Source organism: Podarcis filfolensis (assembly GCF_964270895.1).
Source record: "Podarcis filfolensis genome assembly, chromosome: 9".
Classification (NCBI taxonomy): domain Eukaryota; kingdom Metazoa; phylum Chordata; class Lepidosauria; order Squamata; family Lacertidae; genus Podarcis; species Podarcis filfolensis.
Window position 1 is genome coordinate 20,052,426 of NC_139610.1, and position 25,259 is coordinate 20,077,684.

Sequence of the window (25,259 nt, forward strand, 5' to 3'; positions counted from 1 at the left end):
AGGAATGCACATGGAATAAAAGGTGGCGAGCGAAGTTATGGCAGCCGGTAAGTTGCAGGATCATAATGCCATCATAAAAAAATTGATTACCAGCCAGAATGCTTTATTAAAGAGTTGCAGGCTTTCTAGCCACTCGTCATTTATAAACGTTCTTGAAATCAGAACACTTGTCAAAAGTGTACATTTACATTCATGACATTTCAGAGTCTTGAGCCGTATGTACACACAGGATATATCGGATTCCAGACAGGGCATCCACATTGTAAACACTAGTCTGTCAAATATTTACTTTAAAAAATCCGTAATTGTGGACTTCCAACTACTTGTCAGTCTGTCTCTTTAGAACACTTATGAAGGCATCCTTTGGCACTTCCACGTTTCCGATTTTCCTCAACTTCTTCTTTCCCTCAGCTTGCTGCTTTAATAGCTTCATTTTCCGTGTAATATCTCCTCCGTACTGTTTAAAGGGAAACAAACAGGTTATTTTCTCTGTGTTTTACAATATGAATATCTATAATACTGGCCGGCATACTCTGGTCAAAACAGTTCTACTGTTTTTCAAGTACCCAAAGCAACTAAAAAGACAGATAAATGTAAAACTGCTACCCTGAGCTTTGGGTGAAATAAGTGGCATAACTCTTATAAAAACCAGATCTCTTAACTTCACACACTGTGGAACTGCCACCAAAAGCAAACTTGTCATTTTTACTGAATGTGCATGTATCAACACGAACCTAAAACGTAACAGAAAAACAGGAGTATATAGCTTAGCACCAGTACCTACAATAGAGGAAGCAAAAAACCAGGGGGCGGGGGCATTATTCTACAATCACCAGACATTACCAAAGAAAAGAATGACACTTACACATTTTGCCAGGACATTTTTTCTATAAGCTTTCACTCTGGAAGAAATAAGTTTCAGTGCTTAAACCAAAGTGCATATTCACAAGATGCCCTGCAAAAATGTTACATGATATCATCTAGTGCTATATCACAAAAGGCAACTCAGTAATCGGCATGTGACTTCAAATGGCAAATGCCCATTTGCACTGATCAGCTACAAGTATTCAATTTGAATGAAATCTTATTTTCTAGTTCATTTTAACCACTGGGTGTCAGCCTTACTCCATGGCTACTTTTCCCATATCCAAGAGGAAAATTGGAGAGAATTCTAATACTCAGTCTACTATGTGCTTCCTAATTACAAAGTGGTATGACGGAAATATAATTATATTTCCTTTCGTGAGACCATTCCTTTAATTCGGAATGGGAAGTTACCGTATTTTTCGCCCCATAGGACGCACCGGCCCATAGGACGCATCAAGTTTTTTGGGGGGGAAATAAAGGGAAAAAATTTTATTTTCCCCCCAGGCGCTTGTGGTGCCGGCAGCGGGGAGAAGCGCTCTTCTCCCCGCAGCCCGCCTCCAGACCAGGTCCAGGGACAGCGGGGAGACGCGCTGCGCCTCCCCGCTGTCCCCGGAACTTGCGGGGCAGGCAGCGGGGAGAAGCGCTCTTCTCCCCGCCGCCCGCCTTCAGATCAGGTCCGGGGACAGCGGGGAGACGCGCTGCGCCTCCCCACTGTCCCCGGAGCTTGCGGGGCTGGCGGCGGGGTCTCCCCGCCGTCAGCCTCCAAACCACTTCGGGAGACAGCGGGATGGCGGCGTTCCGCCTCCCTCTGTCCCCCGACCTTGTGGGGCTGGCGCTGGGGCTCTCCCCTCTCACTCTACAGGCTTCAGCGAAAGCCTGCATTCGCCCTATAGGACGCACACACATTTCCCCTTCATTTTGGAGGGGAAAAAGTGCGTCCTATAGAGCGAAAAATACGGTATTTGATTACTGCCTCAACTATGCCCCGTATTCTGCATTTTATGTGGGACTACCCTTTCAGACAGTTCAGAAACTTCTGGTGATCCAGATTGCAATTGCAGACTAATATCAGCCACCTAAGGCACAAGAAAGTCAAAATTCTGTTTAGTCTCCAGGCTAAAGGCAAAGTGCTGATCTTTAAAGTTATGAAACGGCCTAGATCCAGGGGGCCTTTGTGAACAGCTCTCGTTCCAATATCCTTGTATGTTGAGATTTTCACGCAGAGCCTTTGTCTAGATGCCTTCTCTGAAATAAAGCTGGCATCCGCTAGAACAAATGGAGACTATTCTGAAATGCTCTTGAAGTGGGTAGCCTAAATGAAAGACCACACTGATTTTAACTTTAGTTGTAACCTTTTAAGAGGCTAGAACAGGCATAGGCAAACTCAGCCCTCCAGATGTTTTGGGACTACAACTCCCATCACCCCTAGCTAACAGGACCAGTGGTCAGGGATGATGGGAATTGCAGCCTCAAAACATCTGGAGGGCCGAGTTTGCCTATGCCTGGACTAGAATGTCGTTTTCTCAAGTAAATATTGGAAACAACTTTAATAGTTACAAGTGATAAAAGGGGGAGGGGAGGGACTTTTATTCGCTTTGCAAAACTAGCACTTGTCTAACAAATGACTTTTTTAGAACAAAGCAAAACACAAAACAACTCACGTTTCTCTCGCAATGACTTTTTTCCCAACAGCTGCCTGAATAGCTATCTCAAATAGCTGTCTTGGGATAACGTCTTTTAAACGTTCACACAGAGCTTTCCCAACAGTGTATGCTTTGTCCCTTTAAAAAAAAAAAGAGGAAAAGACTGGGATGTCAAAGTCTAAAACAAGGTTTACGATTAGATTTTCCCATTTAACTATATAAAGGGGAGAAGGATTAATGTTCCACAATGAAATGGAATCGCTGAAATGAAGAACTTGTGTTGTACTGGAACAGCACCAACCTGTACAATGAAACTGAAAATCCAGACAGGTAGTTTGGGGAATGTAACCAAAAGCAGGAAATTGCACTTCAGGCACAATCCTATGGTACCTGAAAGGGGTCAGAAGATACCATGGGCCTTCCAGTGGCATTTTCTATTATTCCTCTGCTGTCAGCGGGGTCAAGGGTTGGCTCAGATACACAAGCCTTCCCATTACTTCTAACATGGACCTGATAAGTGAGTCCCTCCCAATGTAATCAGTGGGATTTTAGAAAAAGAAAAGAACTTGCTACAAGGAAAAAAGTGAGCCTGCTTTCTGCCCTAAAAGGTAAAGGACCCCTGACAGTTAAGTCCAGTCACGAACGACTATGGGGTTGCAGCGCACATCTCGCTTTACTGGCCGAGGGAGCCGGCGTACAGCTTCCGGGTCATGTGGCCAGCATGACTAAGCTGCTTCTGGCGAAACCAGAGCAGCGCACAGAAACGCCGTTTACCTTCCCGCCGAAGCGGTGCCTATTTATCTACTTGCACTTTTGGGCGTGCTTTCAAGCTGCTAGGTTGGCAGGAGCTGGGACCGAGCAATGGGAGCTCACCCCGTCGCGGGGATTTGAACCACCAACCTTCTGATCGGCAAGCCCAAGAGGCTCAGTGGTTTAGACCACAGCGCCACCCGCATCCCACTTTCTGCCCTAGTGAGTGTAAATGCAGTAGAGTTTAGGGATTGGCAATTCTTCTACCACAGACTTTTCCAGCCACACCATCTCTTAAAGATACCCTCTGCAGTCTAGGGCTGCATTTTTAGTTTACTTACTTATGAACAATAGTTATGAGCTCTTCTACAGGGTTCCCATTTAAAAGAACATCCATTTTGATAAGATCTGCAGGCTGGTATCCTGCATCTTCATAGTCAAAACTGAAGAGGGGAGGAAAAACATTAAATTCATCACTCAAAATGGGTTCAGCTTTTTAAAGATAGTGTTTTTAATATAATACTTGCATTAATTCTTCAAATAAAGATACAGGTTTGTTGTCCCTCAGTAAAAAAGAAAAAAAAGTCCCCATTGCAAATAACAATAAATACATGACCTATTCTTAATCACATATAGATATAGATCTATTCCCAGTTTAGTATATTAAATTCACCCAGCTATATAGACACTGATCCAATAAGTCATTGCTCTTCCATTTCTATACAGTCAAACCTCGGTTGTCGAACGTAATCTGTTCTGGAAGACCATTTGACTTCCAAAACAATCGCCAACCAAGGCTTGGCTTCTGATTGGCTGCAGGAGCTTCGAAAACCAGAGCATTTACTTCAGGGTTTTTGGTGCTTGGGAGCTGAAATGTTCAGAAACGGAGGCGTTAGGAAACCGAGGTTTGACTGTACTTGAAATAATCTTCTCGGGAGGGTTTTTCCCCTTTCAAAATATTCTTCCAGTGTTTACTAGCGTTTGCTAGAGGACTTAAAATAGTGGAGAAAGGAAATAACCTGCTTATGTCCCACAAGGCCTTAAAGACAGCCTCCCCCACCTATTTGTCCTCAAACATGTCGCAGGGAAACCTGAGGAATAGACTACATACACATGTACTTGCAAAGAAGTCCCACAGAACTCAATGGGCCTTACTTAAGAGCAGACATGTATAGAATGGTGCTGCAAGATGCATAAACTTGCCCATTCTGCCCCACAACAGCAGCAAAAACATTGTATTCCTCAAGTGGCTGGGGCAACCCAGTCAGATGAGTGGGGTAAAATTATTATTATTATTATTATTATTATTATTATTATTATTATTATTTCATGCACTTTGGAGAGACTCCACCTCTTCTGCAAAACCTTGAAATTCAGTGGGGACTGAGTACAACTGGAATTGTCCCACTTAATTTTATTTTATTTTTTTAAAAATACATTACTGTACCTGGCATATCCAGATGAGAGGGATTTCAGAGCATCGTAGAAGTCAACGACAATTTCATTCAGTGGAAAGAAATATTTCATCATGACTCTGTGGTCATCAATGTATATCAGGTCCTTCTGAATAGCCCTTCGAGTCTGGCAAGCAACACAGTAGTTTTGACAGTCAACTAGAATTTCTCATGATATAAATCTTCAGTAAATATTCCATTCTAAAACATGATGGGTGAATTTTAAACTGAAGGACCAATATTACCGGGACCTGGTAAATTAACATAACTAAGCAATAAAAGCTCCAGTGTTTCTTTATGGAATAGATATTTATTTTCTCATCTTGTTTGCACATTCTTCTGTGAGTCTTTCTCCCGACTATTCACTTTTCTTATTGCTAAGGTACCAACAGTTTCATGAAAATACAATGGTACCTTGGTTTAAGAATGGCTTAGTTTATGAACAACTTCGATTGAGAATGCTGCAAACCCAGAAGTAGGTGTTTTGGTTTGTGAGCTTTGCCTTGGAAGCAGAACATGTTTTGCTTCCTGTTGAGTGTGTTCCATTTGTAAATTGAGTCCCCCGTGGCTATGGGAAAGCACGCCTTGGTTTAAGAACGCTTTGGTTTAAGAACAGACTTCTAGAACAAATTAAGTTCATAAACCAAGGTACCACTGTAATGGAAATCTATTTTGCTTGATCTCCTATACCTTTGACTGCAGGGTGAGAAATGGCTTCAGAAGACCAAGTTGTACAGTGTGAAATAAATTGTAATTTAAGATGGCAAGCTAGCTAGGACGAAGTCCCATCTTTTTTTGCTGTGCTGAGCCTCAATAATCTGGAGAACTGGCTGACTATCATCAAATATTTTGAAGCCTCTTAGTACAAAGAAAGGGAAATGAAACATCCTATCCACTGAGGATAAGACTAGACATAGATTATAGTACAGTGGTACCTCGCAAGACGAATGCCTCGTAAGACGAAAAACTCGCAAGACGAAAGAGTTTTTCGTTTTTTTAGTTGCTTCGCAAGAAGAATTTCCCTATGGGCTTGCTTCGCAAGACGAAAACGTATTGCGAATTTGTTTCCTTTTTCTTAAAACCGGGCACATTGCTTGAAGAGGTGCAGTTCCGTGCTTCGCAAGACGAAAAATTCGCAAGACGAAAAAACTCGCAGAACGAATTAATTTCGTCTTGCGAGGTACCACTGTACTAATATAGATCTAAGTATGAACCTTATAAGGGATGTGGGTGGCGCTGTGGGTTAAACCACAGAGCCTAGGACTTGCCGATCAGAAGGCCGGCGGTTCAAATCCCCGCGACGGGGTGAGCTCCCGTTACTCGGTCCCTGCTCCTGCCAACCTAGCAGTTCAAAAGTACGTCAAAGTGCAAGTAGATATATAGGTACCGCTCCAGCGGGAAGGTAAACGGCGTTTCTGTGCGCTGCTCTGGTTCGCCAGAAGCGGCTTAGTCATGCTGGCCACGTGACCCGGAAGCTGTACACCAGCTCCCTCGGCCAATAAAGCGAGATGAGCACCGCAACCCCAGAGTCAGTCACGACTGGACCTAATGGTCAGGGGTCCCTTTACCTTTTATGAACCTTAGGAGAAACTGCACTTAATCTAGGAAGTTCAGCACTGCATCAAGAAGCCTAAGGTAGCGGTGGCATCTTCTTTCTTGGTGATCAAACAAGCATTTGTAAAGGATGTTTTGTTTGAGAGAAGTCATTGGACAAGACAACCAACTGAGTGTCTCCATGCTATAAAACTCAGCCATAAGGGTTTTCATATATATATCTATCATGTTGCTGCATAAGCCTAAATATATTTATCAACCAATTCCATATTTTAAATCCACATTTGTTCATTTAATTAGTTAACCAGTTAAATGAATAACTTTGGTACGTATAACTTCCTCTCAACCAATTTATACATATACATAGATTTTATTTGAAGAGACAAGAGTACTTCAGTGGCTTAGAGTCTGAGCGATGAGAGCCGGGAAGTTGTCAGTGGAAACTTCATCTCTGTCAGAAACTGAATATATAGCCTTAGGCCAGCCACTGTTATTTCAGCTCGGTTTCCAATACTGCCTCACAGGGTTGTAATAAGGATTACTGGGATAAAACAGGCTAACAGCTCTGAACAACTTCACATGGCAAGTTAATCCATGTGAACGTGTTTGCCCAAATCAAACATGTTCCTGGCTTTCCAAACCCTCTTGTGAGGAACCTGCGTTTTCTGAAAAATTTGCCTGCCACCACAGATGTTCTCTGCATTGTGGGTTGAACATGTTCTAATGCAAATGTTCAGTTCACACAGGGGAAAAGGAGGCTCAAGATACTTGACCGAGGCTCCGATGTTAACAAAGAATATCCCCCAGAATCCTCTGCAATAGGTGAGGTTCTTCAGCAGACAAGTGGCTCTCTATAAGAGTGTGACCGGCCCATTAAAATTAATTTTTGGCTCGTTAAAATTAAAACTGCCTCATTTCATCTCAACCCTGAAGGCGGAAAGGAGACCCAAGCGTAAAAAATATTTCACTAACCTGGCATAGACTTATTATTTTTCCAATATATTCATCAGGTGCTATGATAGTGCCCAAAACTGTAGGCTCCAAGTATTCTGCCACTACTGACTTGTCAGGAAACTTGTCAGGATTTATTATGGTGATCACCTCTTTCCCATGTTCCTACAAAAGGTAAAAAAAAGTCAGCATGGCCCCTCTCCAATTTCAAAAAGCCAAATCAAAACCATACCATTACCTTTATCAATTTTGCTGAGGAAAGAACGGCTTTATAGGGTACGGTGGGTGCTGTCAAAATGACAGATGCATTGTACTCTTGTTCCAAACGCTGATTAAAAACTTCCATATGTAAAAGGCCGAGAAAGCCCAACCTGTAAATGCAACGTTTACACGGTACTCAATCTTCCCTGTCAATCACAAAGTGCTAAAAAATGTGTTCCCCACCCAAAAAAGCACCAACTAAGCATGTTAAACTTCCTGGCCAAAAGAAATCAAGAGAAAATGTTTGTGCTTTGTGGTGCTGAAGATTGAATAGGGCAAGTCTCACCTCCATCCGGCTCCCAAGGCAAGGCTGCTATCACGATGAACAGAAACACTGGAGTCATTAAGAGTCAGTTTTTCTACAGCACTTTTCAGGTTGTTATATTCCGACTGGTCTACTGGGTACATTCCTGTCAATACAACATAGAACTTAGGCTGGTAAAAGCAGCTGATCCTCATATATTTCATCCAGCATTTTCTTCAGAAACACTTAAGACGCTTCTCTGTAGGAGACAGGTGCCAGCCCACAAATAATATACCAGGTTCTTAAATTATCAGTCGTCAGTCTTGTTCCACATAAGGGCTGAATTCAGTGGTTGACTGAGCAGTAGGCAGCTTGAATAACTTATCCTTCTCTTCTGGGAGGAGGAGAAGAGAAAGATCAACTGCATGAACATAAGGAAGTCTCAAAAATATTCTTCTCCTGGAAGTTTTCCATCAGAGTAAACTGACTGAAATTTTCGAAGGTACCCATCCACGCGAGGAAATCATTCCTTGAAATTAAATCTGATCAAGTAAAGCCGTTTATCTGAATAACTGTGAAAAGGCATAGCGATTCACAAGCCTGTACAAAATCACTATTCTGTCAACAAAAAATAAACCACCTTTCCCAAACCGCTGTTGTAATAAGCAGTGATCTTGACGGGCACTGAAGCACCGCCTCACCTAATTTACAGAAACCCACCATCAACACAAAATGAAAGCATTGTCAACAAGAAGATTCTGCGCTCTACGTGGGGCTACCTTTGAAGGTGATTCGGAAACTGCAACGAATCCAGAATACAGCAGCTAGGCTGGTGACTCGGAGCGGCTGCCAGGACCATATAACAGCAGTCCTAAAAGAACTACATTGGCTCCCAGTATGTTTCTGAGCACAAAAAAGTGTTGGTGCTGTAAAAGGGGTACAATTTATACAGGAATCCGCGGCATTCCTGTTACAGTTAACGACGATTCCTAAATGCACCTAAGCACTCTACCGGTATAAGTAAACATGAAAGTACTTCCTGTCATTGAATGTGTGTGCCTCACCTGCAAAGACCATGGGTTTTGCCGACTTAAACCCGGGCAATGGCTCCACTGGTTGGTTATGCAAATGGATTGTGTCTCCTATTTGGGCCTCTTTGACATCTTTCATTCCAGCAATGAGATAGCCAACCTGGCCGGCATATCTAAACGAAACCAGCATCATGGGGAAATATTTATCACAGTAGATATTTCAAGCCTTTTTTTCTTGGCAAGAAGAAGCTGTTTAGGGATTTAATCGCACATTATCAAATGCCTACAATTATGTCAAATCCTTTTCTCCCCATATTTGTGTGCTGCAATCTTTACAAAACTTGCCACACAGCCTTGGCAAATGGACAGGAAGCAGAGCATTTTACTCTTGCCTGAAATGTTAATGTAATAATAACAACAACAACAACAACAACAACAACAACAATAATAATTTATTTGCACTCCGCCCATCTGGCTGGGTTTGCTTCCAGCAAAGATTAAAAATACATTAGTCAGTCAACAGTGCTTTGTCCTGGGGCAGAGGCACCATGAAACAGCTCCTATATGCCATCATGGGACACAAGTGGCGTTGTGGTCTAAACCACTGAGACTCTTGGGCTTGCTGATCAGAAGGTCGGTGGTTCGAATCCCCACCATGGGGTGAGCTCCCGTTGCTCTGTCCCAGCTCCTGCCAACCTAGCAGTTTGAAAGCATGCCAGTGCAAGTAGATACATAGGTACCGCTGTGGCGGGAAGGTAAACAGTGTTTCCGTGCACTCTGGCTTCCGTCACAGTGTTCCATTCCACCAGAAGTGGTTTAGTCATGCTGGCCACAAGACCCAGAAGGCTGTCTATGGATAAACGCCGGCTCCCTCAGCATGAAAGCAAGATGAGCGCCGCAACCCCATAGTCGCCTTTGACTGGACTTAACCATCCAGGGGTCCTTTACCTTTTTATATGCCATTAGCCACTTCCCCACGCTGAGCTAAGCAAGAAGATGCTTCCGCTCTGCGTTTTGCCAAAGGAAAGTGCAAAGCTGATGGGAAATCTGTCTTACTGCTGCTGGCAGTAGGAATCCAGATCAGGGTTTCCCAAACCTGGGTCTCCAGCTGTTTTTGGATTACAACTCCCATCATCCCTAGCTGGTAGGACCGGCGGTCAGGGATGTTGGGAATTGCAGTCCCCAAAACAGCTGGAAACGCAAGTTTGGGAAATTCTGATACGGATATTGAGAAAGGCCAAACAAATAAGAGTTTCTGATTTATTTCAAACGCTTGCAACTTACAATTTGTGCGTTGGCTGCTCGTCGGGTTTCAGAATTCCCACTTCATTAACTTCATAAACCTTTTTCGTATGAGCTGATGCTATCCTTTGGCCTTTGCGAACCTCCCCACCCAACAGTGCAATATTGGCAATCACACCCCTGTAATGATCAAAGGTGGAGTCAAACACCAAAGCCTTCAACGGATCCTGTGTGCTGGCGCTGGGCCTGTTATAAGAAAGACATATATATCATGGTTACTGTGTAATACATACTGAGAGTTATTTTTCAGTACCAAATGTCTGTTTTCCAAGTGCTCGCATAAATACAGTTCCAGTTACTGTAGCAAATAGCAACACACACTTCACGCAGAACATTGAAATGCCTTTGTTTCTGCTTTATCGTCATGTTATATTTACCAGAGAAATCTACTGATCTGAATTCAATCAAGAATTCAATTCAGACTGAAATTCCCAGGTGCCAAAAAGGGTTATTTATGTATGCCACTCCTGTGGCCCGTGTTTCGTTAGCCCCAAAACGGAGAGCGAGCGAGGTCCCAACCAAAGAAGAATGGCAACTTAGGTTGACAGAATATGCACAACTTGCAGATTTAACATATAGAATAAGAGAACAAGAACATACGTTTAGAGAAGACTGGAAAATGTTTATTGAATATATGGGGGAGATTGTGTACACTTGAAAACGTGGGCAGCATTAAGATAAACTCAACAGTGTAAATAAGTTTTGATGGATGCAATAATGGAATACTGAATGGTACAGTTTTTGTAAAATATGCAGGGATTTATGATATGGAAAATGAACCATGGAAAGAGAAGAAGGGAAGTTATTGCTATCTTATGGATGTAAAATGAAGATTTTAAATTGTAAAACATAAAATTTGAGAGAGAGCGAGCGAGCGAGAGAGATGTTAACTCACTAAATTAAGGAGATTATTAAAAAGACGCAAACATGTAACTGGCTCAAGCAGATGGCTCAGCGTAACTGCAAGACAGTCCATTTCTCAATGGACTGTCAGTGGTACCTCCAGTTGCGGACGGGATCCATTCTGGAGCTCCAGTCGGATCCCGAGGTTTCCACAACTGGAGGGACCAGTTCTGCACTTGCGCATGCGGCGAAACCTGGAAAAATACTTTCGGGTTTGCCGCATACGTATCCCGAAGGATACGTAACCGGAAGTGAATGCAAGTAAAGGTACCACTGTATATAAGATGCCAGAAAAATAAACTTACGGAGGGATTCGTTCAATAACTTCCTGAAGTATTCTTTCGACATTTGTTCCCAGTTTAGCAGAAATCTAAAGCAAATTAAAAAGGGAAAGAGAGCTTAATTCAGCGCACACTAACTAGTAAGCTGTTGTCACCTCAATATATTATGCTTCATGCAGTTATATTTGAAAATGCTTTACTCTGAATAGTAAGCAAATACATTTCTTCAATGATTACAGGAGAAGGAAGCAAGGCACTTTATTCTGGGAAAAGTGCTGAGTTTCATTTATCTCAATGGAGCTTAATTCTAAGTAAACACTGTGCACTGTGAGAATATAATCATTTAATAAAAATAACCTGGTAAGGTTTCCATGTAGGAAAGTTTTATCAGCAGCTACTACACACATATTTATACACCAGAAAAGGTGTCTTACTCTAATACAGTCGCCTTTGGGGATATCAAACACGGTTTCAATTTGATTTTCCACCCGCTCAGGGTCTGCATTCTTTAGATCAATCTGCAAAACAAAGTTATTGTCGGAAAAATGCACCCAATGTAACAGAAGTCAGAAGTAAATTCTGTTAGAACAAAAATAAGAAAAGCTTCAAAAATGTGCATTGCATTTACACTTTCACTATCCTCATCTTTTACTAGTAACCTGGGAAGTTTTTGTGACTTTAGAATAAGACTAGGGACCTGCAGTCAAGAAGATGGAGTTTGTTGAGAGCAGTTTATTCACAATTGGAAACCTGGGGTTCGTTGTCACCCTATTTTATTTATAAAGCACATAAAATTATTGAGCAGAGGACAAACCATTTTTAAAAAGACAAACCCTCTGCCTAATACAAAGGGAAGGGGAAGGGAGGGGATGCATAAAGGGGGAAACCACAGAAAATGTACATCCGGAACAAAAAACCAGCTGAAGTATTTGTAAAAGAAAATGCAGGACAGAATAAGCAGGTTCAAAATTCTGCTTTTCTTTCTGCATCAGGAGACAGATGCGAAGCATAACTGTGTGCATGTTTACTCGGAAATAAGTGCCACTGTTTTCAGCAGGGCTTACTCCCAAGTAAATGCACAGAATTTCAGCTTCTGAGCTCAAGGATAAGGCAGCACTGAGGAAGTAGGAGGCCTACCCAGAAGATTAAAGTGAGCACAATATAAAGAATAAGAGGGACAACTTAGTAGTGCTATATGCTCTCAATAAATAATAATAATAATAATAATAATAATAATAATAATAATAATAATAATACATTTCCAAGCACAGTTCAAAGTGTTGGTGCTGACCTTTAAAGCCCTGAACAGCCTCAGTCCAGTATACCTGAAGGAGTGTCTCCACCCCCATCGTTCTACCCGGACACTGAGGTCCAGCCCTGAGGGCCTTCTGGTGGTTCCCTTGCTATGAGAAGCCAAGTTACAGGGAACCAGGCAGAGGGCCTTTTCGGTAGTGGCACCCGCCCTGTGGAACGCCCTCCCACAAGATGTCAAAGAGAACAACTACCACCAGACTTTTAGAAGACATCTGAAGGCAGCCCTGTTTAGGGAATGTTTGACGGACTACTGTATTTTAATATTTTGTTGGAAGCCGCCCAGAGTGACTGGGGAAACCCAATCAGATGGGCAGGGCATAACTAATAAATTATTATTATTATTATTATTATTATTATTATTATTATTATTAATTATACACCACCCATCTGGCTGGGTTTCCTCAGCCACTCTGGGCAGCTCCCAACAGAACACTAAAAACACGATAAAAGATCAAACATTAAAAACTTCCCTAAACAGGGCTGCCTTCAGATGTCTTCTGAAAGTCAGATAGTTGTTTATTTCCTTGGCATCTGATGGGAGGGCCTCTTGTGTGGCAGCACCTACCCTTTGGCATGTGTCCTGAAAGAACACTAGGCTGGCAATTTCAATATTGGCATTTGGGCACCTGGTTATAACTCATTTGTTCACCCAAGCTTTCTCTGCTGGATTGGTGTTTATGTGGATGCATCAATCCGACCTACAGATTTGTGATATACTTGTTTCACTAATGTAATTTCATTGTGGATTTCATGCTGTCCACTGCCGTAATGTTATTATTATTCCTTAACCCCGGCAGGTATAGAGATTTCTGAAAAATAAAACGAATGAACAATCCATGGGAAAGAAAGAGGAAGCTCATAAAGGACCTTAAAAGTTAAGCACCGTATCACCAGACCATAAGACGCACCTAGTTTTTGGAGGAGGAAAACAAGAAGAAAAATATTCTGAATCTCAGAAGCCAAACAGCAAGAGGGATTGCTGCGCAGCGAAAGTAGCAATCCCTCTTGGTGTTCTGGCTTCTGGGATAGCTGCGCAGCCTGCATTCGCTCCATAAGACGCATACACATTTCCCCTTACTTTTTAGGAGTCTTATAGAGCAAAAAAATACAGCATTATGTTGACGGAATGATGTAAATCACGGAAGAGACAACTACAGAGATGATACACAACCAGAATGGCCACTTGCCCTTCCGTGGCTGACCTCTGTCACAACTGCATTCAGACGTGCGAGTGCAAGTTGCTATTCTACAGTCAAAAGTTATCTAAGAATTTTTAATACTGTGCGTGGCAAGTGTTACCTTATTTATAACAGGAATTATTGACAGTTGTGCTTCAAACGCAAGATAAAAATTCGCAACCGTTTGAGCTTGAATACCCTAGGAAAAAACATCATTATTAAACATTTGAGAGTTTGTGAATGTAGTCTCTCCACCCCACCCCAAATTGTCCCAAAGGAAAAAAAGACATGGCCATAGCTCAGAGGCAGAGCGGATATTTTCCACATAAAAGGTCCCAGGTTTCAATCTCCAGGTAGGTTAGGAGAGACCCCTGCCCATGAAATCAACTGGTCATGGAAAATTGTTTATGTAGGAGTAGATGTTAGAATCACAGAATTGTAGTGCTGGAAGGAACCACAAGGGTCATCTAGTCCAACCCCCCCTGCAATGCAGGAATATTTCGCCCAACATGGGGCTCGAACTCAAGCTCTACGGGCTGAGCTATCGCAGCATAACAGGTTACCTAATCTATTACCCCAGTTATCAAGCGAAGGTAATATCTGCAGAAACTCGAAGTGTTCATTCAGAAGACTCATTATGTCTAGTAGGGCTTGGTCTCTCGTGGGCTGCAATCCAGTACTCACTTATTTGGGAGTAAGTCTTGAAAGACCTACACTGGCTCCCAGTACGTTTCTGAGCACAATTCAAAGTGTTGGTGCTGACCTTTAAAGCCCTAAACGGCCTCGGCCCAGTATACCTGAAGGAGCATCTCCACCCCCATCATTCAGCCCGGACACTGAGGTCCAACGCTGAGGGACTTCTGGCAATTCCCTCGCTGCGAGAAGCCAAGTTACAGGGAACCAGGCAGAGGGCCTTCTCAGTAGTGGCGCCCGCCCTGTGGAACGCCCTCCCATCAGATGTCAAAGAGAAAAACAACTGCCAGACTTTTAGAAGACATCTGAAGGCAGCCCTGGTTAGGGAAGCTTTTAATGTTTAATAGACTATTGTATTTTAATATTCTGTTGGAAGCTGCCCAGAGTAGCTGGGGAAACCCAGCCAGATGGGCAGGGTATAAATAATAAATTATTATTATTATTATTATTAAGTCCCACAGCACTCAATGGGGCCTGTCCCTGAGGAGACGTCTATTGGATTGGATTCTAAGTGTGTTTAGGATTGTAGGCTAAGATCCTTAGTGCTCGTAGCACCCAGAGACTCATAATATCGGACAACACACAGGATCCAACTCTCAGAGCCAACAATCCCATAACTGGCTCATCAGGAACTGCCTGTGGTGGAAATCTATCTGGTCTTTTCCATATTTCTTAAAAGTTATCTACAACGATAGACGAATCTTCCCTCAAACCATTTGGGAGAGGCAAACTCTTCATTACTCCACGAAGAACAAAGACGAGGCAGAAGTTACTGTTGTCAGTTACAAACCCTACCTCATTTGCATCCACTACAAGCAAGACGCCTTGACAAGCAGACAACGACCGTGAGACTTCATAGCTAAAATCTACGTGGCCCTGTAGGGGGGGAAACAAGCAATGCAAACATTTCAAGGACTCGGCATCTCAAGGTCCGGTTAAAAAGACCATCAAAAGAACACCATGAAGTCATGGTGGAACCCACTGTCTGACAACTTACCAGAAAGCATCGAATCTAGTTTCTGCTATTTTGTTAATACTGTCAAAATCAGTGGTTCCTAATTAGGGGTCCACGGACAACACACCTATGCCAGAGACTCACTTATCTGGGAGGAACGGCTCATAACATCAAAATGGCAACCTACCCCCTTTAGGAAACTAGCTATGAAAGCTTCTTGACCTGTAATTAGTTAACTGTAGTTCTTGAAGAAATGACAGAACTTTTATTTTGTGGGGAGGAGGGAACTAAGTATAGGAGGGACTAAGTATCTACAACCTGGTGTTCTCCGCGATGACTAAAACTCCCATCATCCCTGACATGACCATTGGGCCAAGATAGCTAGGGTGGATGGGAATTGTAGTCCAAGTTATCTGGGATGCATCTGCATAGGGTCTTAGGCCTGTGGCACCTTGTATTTGTACTTTCTTTTGAAGAGACCGTGAGAGTCAACAAATTCCTCCCTGTGCCGGGCGATGAAGATTTCTGGATGACTCATCTAGTTCATTTGCTTCAATCTTTCTAAACCCCCTCATTAACTCAGCTTCTCCTATTTAATAAATTAGTTGCATTAGTCCAACAACTGCAGTGTGTCCAGTGATTAATTGCAGCTCTGCTTCGTTCCTGCCTGATATCAATGGAGCTTTATCCAACCCCTAAAGCAGGCATAAGGATTCCTCACCGCTAATATACCAGAACACGGTACCCCTGCCTGAACTGAGCTACACAACCAATTCGGAGTTACTAGATCACAGCCATGGATTTGCTCCGGTCCGCGGTTATTTATATATTTATTTTACAATATTTACACGCCACCCAATTATCTGGGTAAGGTAAAGCTAAAGGGACCCCTGACCATTAGGTCCAGTCGTGGCCGACTCTGGGGTTGCGGCGCTCATCTCGCTTTATTGGCTGAGGGAGCCGGCACACAGCTTCCGGGTCATGTGGCTAGCATGACTAAGCTGCTTCTGACGAACCAGAACAGCGCACGGAAACACCGTTTACCTTCCCGCCGGAGCTGTACCTATTTATCTACTTGCACTTTGACGTGCTTCCGAACTGCTAGGTTGGCAGGAGCTGGGACCGAGCAACGGGAGCTCACCCCATCGTAGGGATTCGAACCGCCGACCTTCTGATCAGCAAGTCCTAGGCTCTGTGGTTTAACCCACAGCGCCACCCGCGTCAATTATCTGGGTAGTTTGCTGTAAAAAGTGAAAACCAGAGGATTTTTTTCCAACTGTTCGGTCTTCGCAGAACAGACCCACTGAAATGTATGGGCATGACTAACTTCGGTTCATTCATTTCAATGGGTCTCCCCTCTGAGCAAAGCAGACAACCCTTAAAGTAAACAAATAAAGCATACACTTAAAAGCTAAACAAAATAAAAGCAACAGCAGAATAAAGCCAAAGTAAAAAACCAGCAACAAGAAGTAACAATAATGCAAAAAACAATAATCTAGAAGCATTCAATATTTTCTTTTTCAAAAACGACAACAATAGTTCAATTTCGTATTACTTGAGCAACGTTGATGATTAACTTACAGGTGTATCAATGAGATTTAAGAGGTAATTTGTTCCTTTGTGGTTATAAATCAGAGAGGCAGTCTGGGCTTTAACGGTGATTCCTCTTTCTCGTTCCACTTGCAATTTATCCAGCACCTGTTTGTTATGGTCTGTTTTGGCAATGGTTCCTAGAGGGTCAAAAATACTCCAGAATTAATGTACATTGTGATAAGTGTCCATTTTTGCATAGCCATATTTAATTCTCATAGACCTATGGCTATTTTTTTAAAAACCATGATCAATTTTTATGTGTTATCTTTCTCAGTGTATTCCTATCAAGAAAGCTAGGGTTCCAAAGTTTAGCGGAGCAAGCAGACAATACTCAGGGAAACTCATCTAAAACATATTCGAGCGACTGATTGGTGAAAGGGCTACTCTCAAAATTGATGCAATATACTGTTAATTTCGACACCTGAGTTTCAGAGTTCTAGTGGCACAGCCCAAATGCCCAAAAGTCTCAATACCTGTGTCCGTGCCTTTCCCAGTCCTGTCTTAAACTCCAAAGTACATGTAGTCCTGACTTACCAGGACTTCTCTATAATCAGGGACCTAAATAGGTGCTATGCATGAAAATGGTAGGAAGAGAGCTGGCTACATTGTCATCTGTAGAGATGCTAGTCTGTATTGAAGATCCCTATGGAAAATAAGAGCTGCACACTTTCAATGGACAAAGGCGGATTCGGCAAACAAGGCAAGTTGCACAAGTCGTATGTGTGCATATCATATGTTGCCTCTGTGACTTTGAAAATCTGAGAAAGTTTAGCTGGAAGGAGAAATGTGTAAACCTCTTTTGGTAGTAAGGTTAACACGTTTTTTAAATGCAAACTGACTGCCGTTTCACAGAACAGATGTCCCCCAAATTAAACACAATAAAATAGAATGGAAACTTCTTTTTTTTTATAAATTTTTTTTATTGGTTTTTCAACACATATTAAAAGACAAAACAACACAATACATAAACAAACAAACATATAAACACGTATAATTTCTTGACCTTTCTTTCCTAAAACCTTCTTTCAGCGACTTCCCCATACCTCCCCTTTCTGCATCCCTGTTTTAAATCCTTCCAGCAACCCCTAATTTCAATTTCTCATAGCACTTTCTTTAACTCTTTTTTTTTCCACATCCAATTGTTTGTCACTGCAATTCTATTTTGCATTACCCAAGACATTTTAACATAGAATGGAAACTTTAGCGTCCCACTTTTGTGACAAAAATGCACACTCAGGTAGTGAAAGAAAACCTACAATTTACGAGCCATTACCATGAAGCGTTCTATTTTAGGTATGGAAACAGTAAACTTTAGAAGTATTCTACTGAATCAATAAACAATGGCCAGCATAGAAAATAAAACTGGCATTAGTATCATAATTGCTGTGCACAAATAACAAAGTAAGGCAAAGCCGATTACCACAATCTGTGAAGCAGGTCCTGGTAGCCATTCCATGGCCTACAGGTCACCACCTCACAGTGGAAAGAAGGGCTTTCTCCCTTTTGGCATCTCCCTTGTGTAGATCAGCAAGCTGCTAAATGTTGTTTGCTTCCAACAGCAAGAGAAATCAGACTGCTTCACCCAAGCTTTTCCTGACTATTAATAGGACCTCGCTATCATAACTGATTCTGACGTTTTATTCATATGGCTTTCATTATTCTGTTTTGTCTTATGTCGCTGTTTTACATGTTCTGCCTCGGTATTTATTTTAAATGAAAGGCAGTGTGGGAATGTCAAGGATAGCAGGAAAGGATATATTGAATAAGTATTATCCTTCCTTCACAGCAGATTCCCCTCAATATAGCAGGAAGATAGTTTGCAGATTCATTTGAATCTCTTTAGTTAAGTAATCCAATCTGGCTTGCCCATTATTCCTGGTGTCCCTTTTTATCCCTCTTAATAGAATAAAGACACAAGAGTCTTTCCTTAAAAGTAACAAGAAGTTTACTCACGTTTCAGTTCACGATTTGATCCCTGAAAGGCAGGCTTGACTTAGTAGTTACATAACAATCTGTGAGTTCATCTCACATGGAGACTGAACTCATGTGCTGCTAGCTGGGAGCCAGCAGACAGCAAAATTACATTAAGAGAACAAAATGGCTGCAGGAGAGCAGCATGGCAGCAAGCAAGATTGGGGAGCAAGAGAGACATCAAGAGAGAGAAAATATGGCTGCGTGACTCAGCTCTTTTATGGAGGAAAACATGGCCATGCCCATCTCCCAGGTCACATGCAGGGGAAGACACTCCAGACCACTGGAACAGGAAGTTACACTGACTGGATGTTCCCTTGCCTGTGTCCACTCTAGGAAAATAAGGAATGTTGTATTTGACTGTTACAATGGATTACACCCCACAGGCAGTACCCAAAGAAATAAATCATAGCACAGCAGAATGAGAAATAAAGCATACTGTAAAATTATCTCACCTGTTATCTCCAGCAGCCTATCTGCTAGAGTACTTTTCCCATGGTCCACATGAGCTATTATGCTGAAATTTCTAATGTTTTCAACAGGAAACAATGACATGTCCAATGTATCCTAAAGCACATAAATAAATAGGGTCACAAATCATGAATAGTCTGGGGTGGTGGACCAATGTATTTGCCAATGTATTTATACTCTCATTAAAAACCCAAAAGATACCATTTCGCATTTTTTGCTCCAAGGTACAAAACTGGGAGGAGGTCCAGGCCAATGAAAGTTTGAGGTTCTGATGCAAAATCTCTTTAGTGCCCTTATAGCTTTTGTTTTCCATCTGCATTAATAAGCAACAAATGCACAGGCAAACAGAAAGGTTGTTAAATTTAAGTAACAGTAATAAAATCAGTGGTTGTCTTATTTCAAGGGATGGGGGTGATTTCACAAACTGGGCACCATAACAGAAAAGACCGCCCCTATGGTTGGTCCCAGGATGAAACTTAGGGCTTTATAGCTCAACAAGAGTAACTTAAACTGTGCTGTTCTTTCCAAAGTGGTGCAGCTCACATTAGGCAACTAGACAGTAGCCAAGTTAAAACATCTGGAGAACACTAGCCTAGGGAACACTGAATTATGTTACACACACACAATGTGTTTTAAGTTGCAGCTTGTAAAATCTCAGTTAAGAGTTACTATTCGTCACCGCATACACATACAGTAGCTACGCAGTCAATTGATAGTCACTCTTAACCGAGATGTTTCAGGTGGCAACTACATGCTGTGAACCACTCTACTGTTGTGAACTCATATGTTGCATACAAATTTACTAAATAACTAAAGGTAAAGGGACCCCTGACCGTTAGGTCCTGTCGTGGCCGACTCTGGGGGTTGCGCGCTCATCTCACTTTATTGGCCGAGGGAGCCGGCGTACAGCTTCCGGGTCATGTGGCCAGCATGACTAACCCACTTCTGGCAAACCAGAGCAGCACACAGAAATGCCGTTTACCTTCCCGCCAGAGTGGTACCTATTTATCTACTTGCACTTTGACGTGCTTTTGAACTGCTAGGTGGGCTGGAGCAGGGACCGAGCAACGGGAGCTCACCCCGTCACGGGGATTCGAACGGCCAACCTTCTGATCGGCAAGCCCTAGGCTCTGTGGTTTAACCCACAGCGCCACCCGCATCCCTACTAAATAAACAGACTAACTCAAAACATACCTACTTGGGAGATATGCTTCACTGAAATGAATGAGACTTACTTCCAAGGATATGGTCTTATGACTGGGATTTTTGATAAACCTTTGACCTTCCTGATACTCATTTAACAAAAAAAAAAGTGGTAAGAGCGGAGAAAAATATCAGGCGGGCATGGAACATCATTATGTTTGCAAAGTAGTAGCAGGAATTAGCTACCTGTTGTCATCTACTTCAGAACCCAATCCAATGACTTGGATTGCAATTTGCTATGGAATTTTTTGGCCACCCATTTACTTCTCAGCTACATTATTTACAATGTGAACTTAATCATGCTGAAATCAACCCAATAACAATTACGGTATTTTGTAAGTAGACAAGACAACTGTCACCTTGCCAGTCTCGGAGGAATATCGCCTGAGGAATGTGACGCGATGTCCGGGAGACTTTTCCAAACCCAGAGAAAGAGACGAAAAAATGCCAGCGTGATATGACCTCTTGAGGCTGACAGCAAGCCATAATGCCCTTTTCATAAGCGCAGACATGCTTTTAGGAGAACTAAAAGCAGTCACCGTCCAGAGTGTGGTGTGATAAGCAAAGTGCTCAGAACAGGGCATAAACGCGGCCACTGGCTGAGCATAGTTTTCTCGCTCCTATAATCATTCAAAGGAATCCTTAACAAAAATACATTTCCAAAAGTTGGAGAAACTTGGTTTTATGAAGCTGTGCATGTGTTCTCTGTACAGGGCAGAAAGATCCAAGGTTTACATTGTTTATTCCCATTCTGCACCAAGACACTGGGCTACACCTGTGGAGAGAGAGAAAGGTTGAACTTAGTTTTTTAAGCAGTACACTGAACTTGTTCTCAAAGTATGCTCTTTTCCCAGCTGCAACCAAACCACTAATATTTGAGAGAACCAATTTACGAAGCAGTCTTGAAGTGACAGACCTTGCCTGTATCAACTTACATCCTTCATTGCAAAGGACTTAATTTTTGTCCTAACAGTTAGGTTTATTGCAACTCAAACTCATCAGTGCTCTTTCTTTCACTTCTGCCCACCAGCCAGAGTATTAGATGCGTCCCTGAAGGATAAGCTGATCAACAGTTAATTGCCAGGGTAGCTAGGCAGAAACTCCCAAGTCACAGCCAATATTCCTTCAACTACCAAATGATGGGATAAAGAAGAGAGGGCAGTTGCTTTGATATTTGTAACCCTTCCTACGCTTTGGTTAGGCACTGCTGGAAACAGAATGCTAGACTAGAAAAAATTGCTAAGCTTTTCTTATTTCCCTCATGCCTTCTGTCATCCTGACCTACGTGCTCCATGGCCATTATTTTTAAATGCACATTATTTTAAATTTTGGCAGAGTCAAGAGATGCAGACTGCCTGTTTACAACAGCAGAAATGAGCATTATTTCAGAATACTCTCCCGTGGCTGGACTAAACATAATTTTATGTGACTTGAGTTTCATAGTCCACTGATCAGGAATTTGTTCCACAAGTCTAAATGCATGGCCTATTAACTATTTAATAGACTTCTGTGTAGGAATCAATCTACACATTATGCAGAACACAAGGGACCTGAAACAAAACATTGTTCCAGGCAGTCAGCTATGACCTCCAACACAATACTCCATTACTGCTCACATCCCATTGACTCTTTTATTCCTCAGCAGTCTGTCATCATCTATAGACAATGAACATACTCAGCCTTCACTGGGCTTTTGGTGGGATCTTCCCCATTAAGGTTTTAAAATACGAATTTCTGCAAATCCAAACCTGCTGTTATCTCCATCTTGTATGTGGGTGGTGTCCTTTAATAAGCCTTTTAAAATTGGAAACAGGAAATTATAGTGGTAGAGCAAAACAGTAGAATTCTAGTGGGGGACAATATTTTTTAACGCATCTCCACATAAAACTCTGTGTCTGTGTGTGTGTGTGTGTCTGTGTGTGTGTGTGTGTTTTCCTGCATATGCTAGTTTAGGGGCAGGCATTTAAAATGGAACTCTCTTTTTCTCTCCCTGCAGTCTGAAGTAGTACAGTTATACCACATTCTGCATAATGCATAGAATTGTTTCACAGCTGGTGTAGACATAATGTTTATGGTTTTGTTCGCATCAACACGGGCAAAGAAGCACCAAAGTGGGAGCACACAGAAGATTGCATCAGCAACTTCTAGGATAATAAAATATACATTTGGAACATCCAAGCCTGATTGGATGATGATTTTTTCCATGTTCCCACTATGTTACAGTGCTCACATATATCATATTTATGACAAGAACACACAGGGTTTAGGCAGGTGTAGTAAACATATGAAACAGCTTGTAGACACGTCATCCTTGTAGGAAATCTGCAACACATAAAATTTCCAGAGAAGCAAAGCTATGCAAATTCAGAGACATGTCTCCGGCTTGCCTTCTTTCATTACAAAAGACCACAGACAAGTTATATCAGAACTCTCTAAGCACCAAATCTGGTCAGTCATAATGGGACAGTGTGGGGGGCTAAGGCTGGGTAGGTTACTTCAAGACTGGATTAGCTGTATGTGGGGCTTGATCTGGAAGCTCAGTTAGTGCAGAATGCTGCTGCACGATTGCTGACGGGAGTGAGGCCTTGTCAGCATTTAACACCTGCACTCAGAGATCTGCACTGGTTGCCTATTTGCTACTAAGCCAAGTTTAAGGTGTTACTATTAGTCTATTCAGCCCTTAACTGCTTGGGAACAATTTACCTATGAGATCGCCTTACACTACACTTCGGTCAGCCGAATTAACACTGTTACAGGTGCCACATAATACCCGTTCTGCATTTGTATGAACTCAACCATTCAGTATGGCAGCGCCTTCACTTTGGAACTCCCTGCCTATTGAGATCAAGTCAGTGTGTAATATTAGACTATTTTAGTATTTTATCTTTTTGTGTGTTTTAAAGTAGGGTTGTACTTTTTTCTTGATTTTACTGCTTCATCTTTTGTAAACCGCATTGAAGCCTTTTTAGTCTTTTTTTTACAATCAAGTGCTGTGAATAAATCTTATGAAAGATCCTGGTTCAAATCACGAAGCTCTCTGGGTGAGCTTGGGCTGGTAGGTCACTATGTCTCTTCGCCTAACACATCTTACAGGGTTGCTGTAAGGACAAAAAGGGGAGGATGAGATAAAGATACACACCAAGGAGAGGCACTGTATATAATACAGTGGTACTTCAGGTTACAGACTCTGCTAACCCAGAAATACAGTGGTACCTCGGGTTAAGTATTTAATTCATTCTGGAGGTCCGTTCTTAACCTGAAACTGTTCTTAACCTGAAGCACCACTTTAGCTAATGGGGCCTCCCGCTGCTGCCGCGCCGCCGGAGCCCGATTTCTGTTCTTATCCTGAAGCAAAGTTCTTAACCTGAAGCACTATTCCTGGGTTAGCAGAGTCTGTAACCTGAAGCGTATGTAACCCGAGGTACCACTGTAGTACCTCGGGTTAAGAACTTTGCTTCAGGATGAGAACAGAAATTGCACGGCAGCAGCAGAGGGAGGCCCCATTAGCTAAAGTGGTACCTCAGGTTAAGAACAGTTTCAGGTTAAGAACAGACCTCCAGTTCTTAACCTGAGGTACCACTGTAAAGGGATGAAAAGTCACACACAGCCTTTGCGAAGAGTTGCTAGCGGGCCCTTCTGCAGGGACTAGGGCAGTCGGAGGAGGAGTTTATATAGAAATCATGGAATTGTAAATTTGGAAGGGACCCGCACCCCGAGGGTCATCTAGCCCAACCCCCATTGCAATATGCAGGAATCACAACATGTGTTGGTTCCCTATCCAACCAATGTGAAACCATACCGGATCCTGCTTAGCTCTGCGAAATGTGCTGGCAGTTTCATGGCTGCACATGGTTCTTCTCGCCCTCCTTTCCATGTTTAAAATCTCATCTGCACTTGACATGGAAGCACACGGATAAAAGCAGGACAGAATGCACCAAAACAAATTAAAGCTTCAGTGGCAATTAAAGCAAAAGTTTTATTAATCTATTCAAATATGGGATTCTTCACTTAGCACTGCCCACTCTTAACATTTCTGCACTAGCCCCAACTTTACGGTCTTTTGCGTGGATTAGAAATAAAATAAATCCCTCCATCACTTATCACAGACCCCAGAGTAACCCCTGGCCACCGCCTCCTTTAGCACCCCGGGTAAGATACTGGCCGTCCTCTTATGAAGGCAACGAGGTGAGGAAGGAAAAGGAAAAAAAGGGATCACCCACCATTACTAACTCGGACATCACAGACTTCCGAGACCCTTGACACGGAACTAATCGATGTGTACCGGAAGTGAGAGGCGGAAATAATTCTGTCTGTTTCTTATCTCTATGGGATTTTCGGAGCGCATAGAGATACAAATAGAGAGTCGTACGTCCATAGCGCACGGTTTAGAGTTTCTGCTGTTTTGATATGGTCGTTTCTCCACTTAACACAGTCTGGAATAAGACCAGGGCGTATAAACAAGCTATAGCTTAGGGCCCCACTTTTTTGGGGGACCCCAAAAAATTTAAAGGAAAAAAACAACGGGATGTACATTTCCAAAATACAAGATGCAAAACAAATAAAATAAAACCTACATACAGCAAGTGTTTTGTGTTGTGTAGGCTCTTTTGGTGTAAATAATGGGCCCCACCTGCTAGCCT

The 25,259-nt window shown here is 42.4% G+C and overlaps 1 protein-coding gene across 4 annotated transcripts; it reads right to left on the bottom strand.

The window, feature by feature from the left end:
• Nucleotides 1-86: 86 nt before the first annotated feature.
• GUF1 (GTP binding elongation factor GUF1) lies at nt 87-24,910 on the bottom strand. Of its 4 annotated transcripts, none has more exons than XR_014551957.1 (18): nt 24,840-24,908; nt 20,979-21,394; nt 19,401-19,512; nt 16,963-17,111; nt 15,222-15,302; nt 13,855-13,932; nt 11,676-11,759; nt 11,266-11,330; nt 10,040-10,243; nt 8,789-8,928; nt 7,767-7,890; nt 7,458-7,590; nt 7,241-7,384; nt 4,708-4,841; nt 3,602-3,703; nt 2,529-2,648; nt 866-955; nt 87-457 (listed from the first exon to the last, which is right to left on the bottom strand). XR_014551957.1 is itself a non-coding variant. In XM_083630379.1 (18 exons), the coding sequence occupies exons 2-18, from the start codon at nt 21,201-21,203 to the stop codon at nt 320-322; spliced, it is 2,070 nt and encodes a 689-aa protein (XP_083486505.1). In that variant the 5' UTR covers nt 21,204-21,383; nt 24,836-24,910; the 3' UTR covers nt 87-319. The 4 variants fall into 4 exon arrangements, 3 of the variants coding, with proteins under 3 accessions (XP_083486505.1, XP_083486504.1, XP_083486506.1); XM_083630379.1 differs by having other exon boundaries at nt 866-902; nt 20,979-21,383; nt 24,836-24,910; XM_083630378.1 differs by having other exon boundaries at nt 866-902.
• Between the last annotated feature and the right edge of the window lie 349 nt (nt 24,911-25,259).

What these genes read in the sequence shown, in the direction of transcription:
- GUF1 (XM_083630379.1), bottom strand. Translation starts at nt 21,203, where the DNA reads ATGCCCTGTTCTGAGCACTTTGCTTATCACACCACACTCTGGACGGTG. An exon ending in TTGTAGTGGATGCAAATGAG is followed by an intron (nt 13,933 to 15,221) that starts GTAGGGTTTGTA and finishes GTTTTTTCCTAG; the next exon opens with GGTATTCAAGCTCAAACGGT. An exon ending in CTCATAACTATTGTTCATAA is followed by an intron (nt 2,649 to 3,601) that starts GTAAGTAAACTA and finishes TTTTTTTTAAAG; the next exon opens with GGACAAAGCATACACTGTTG.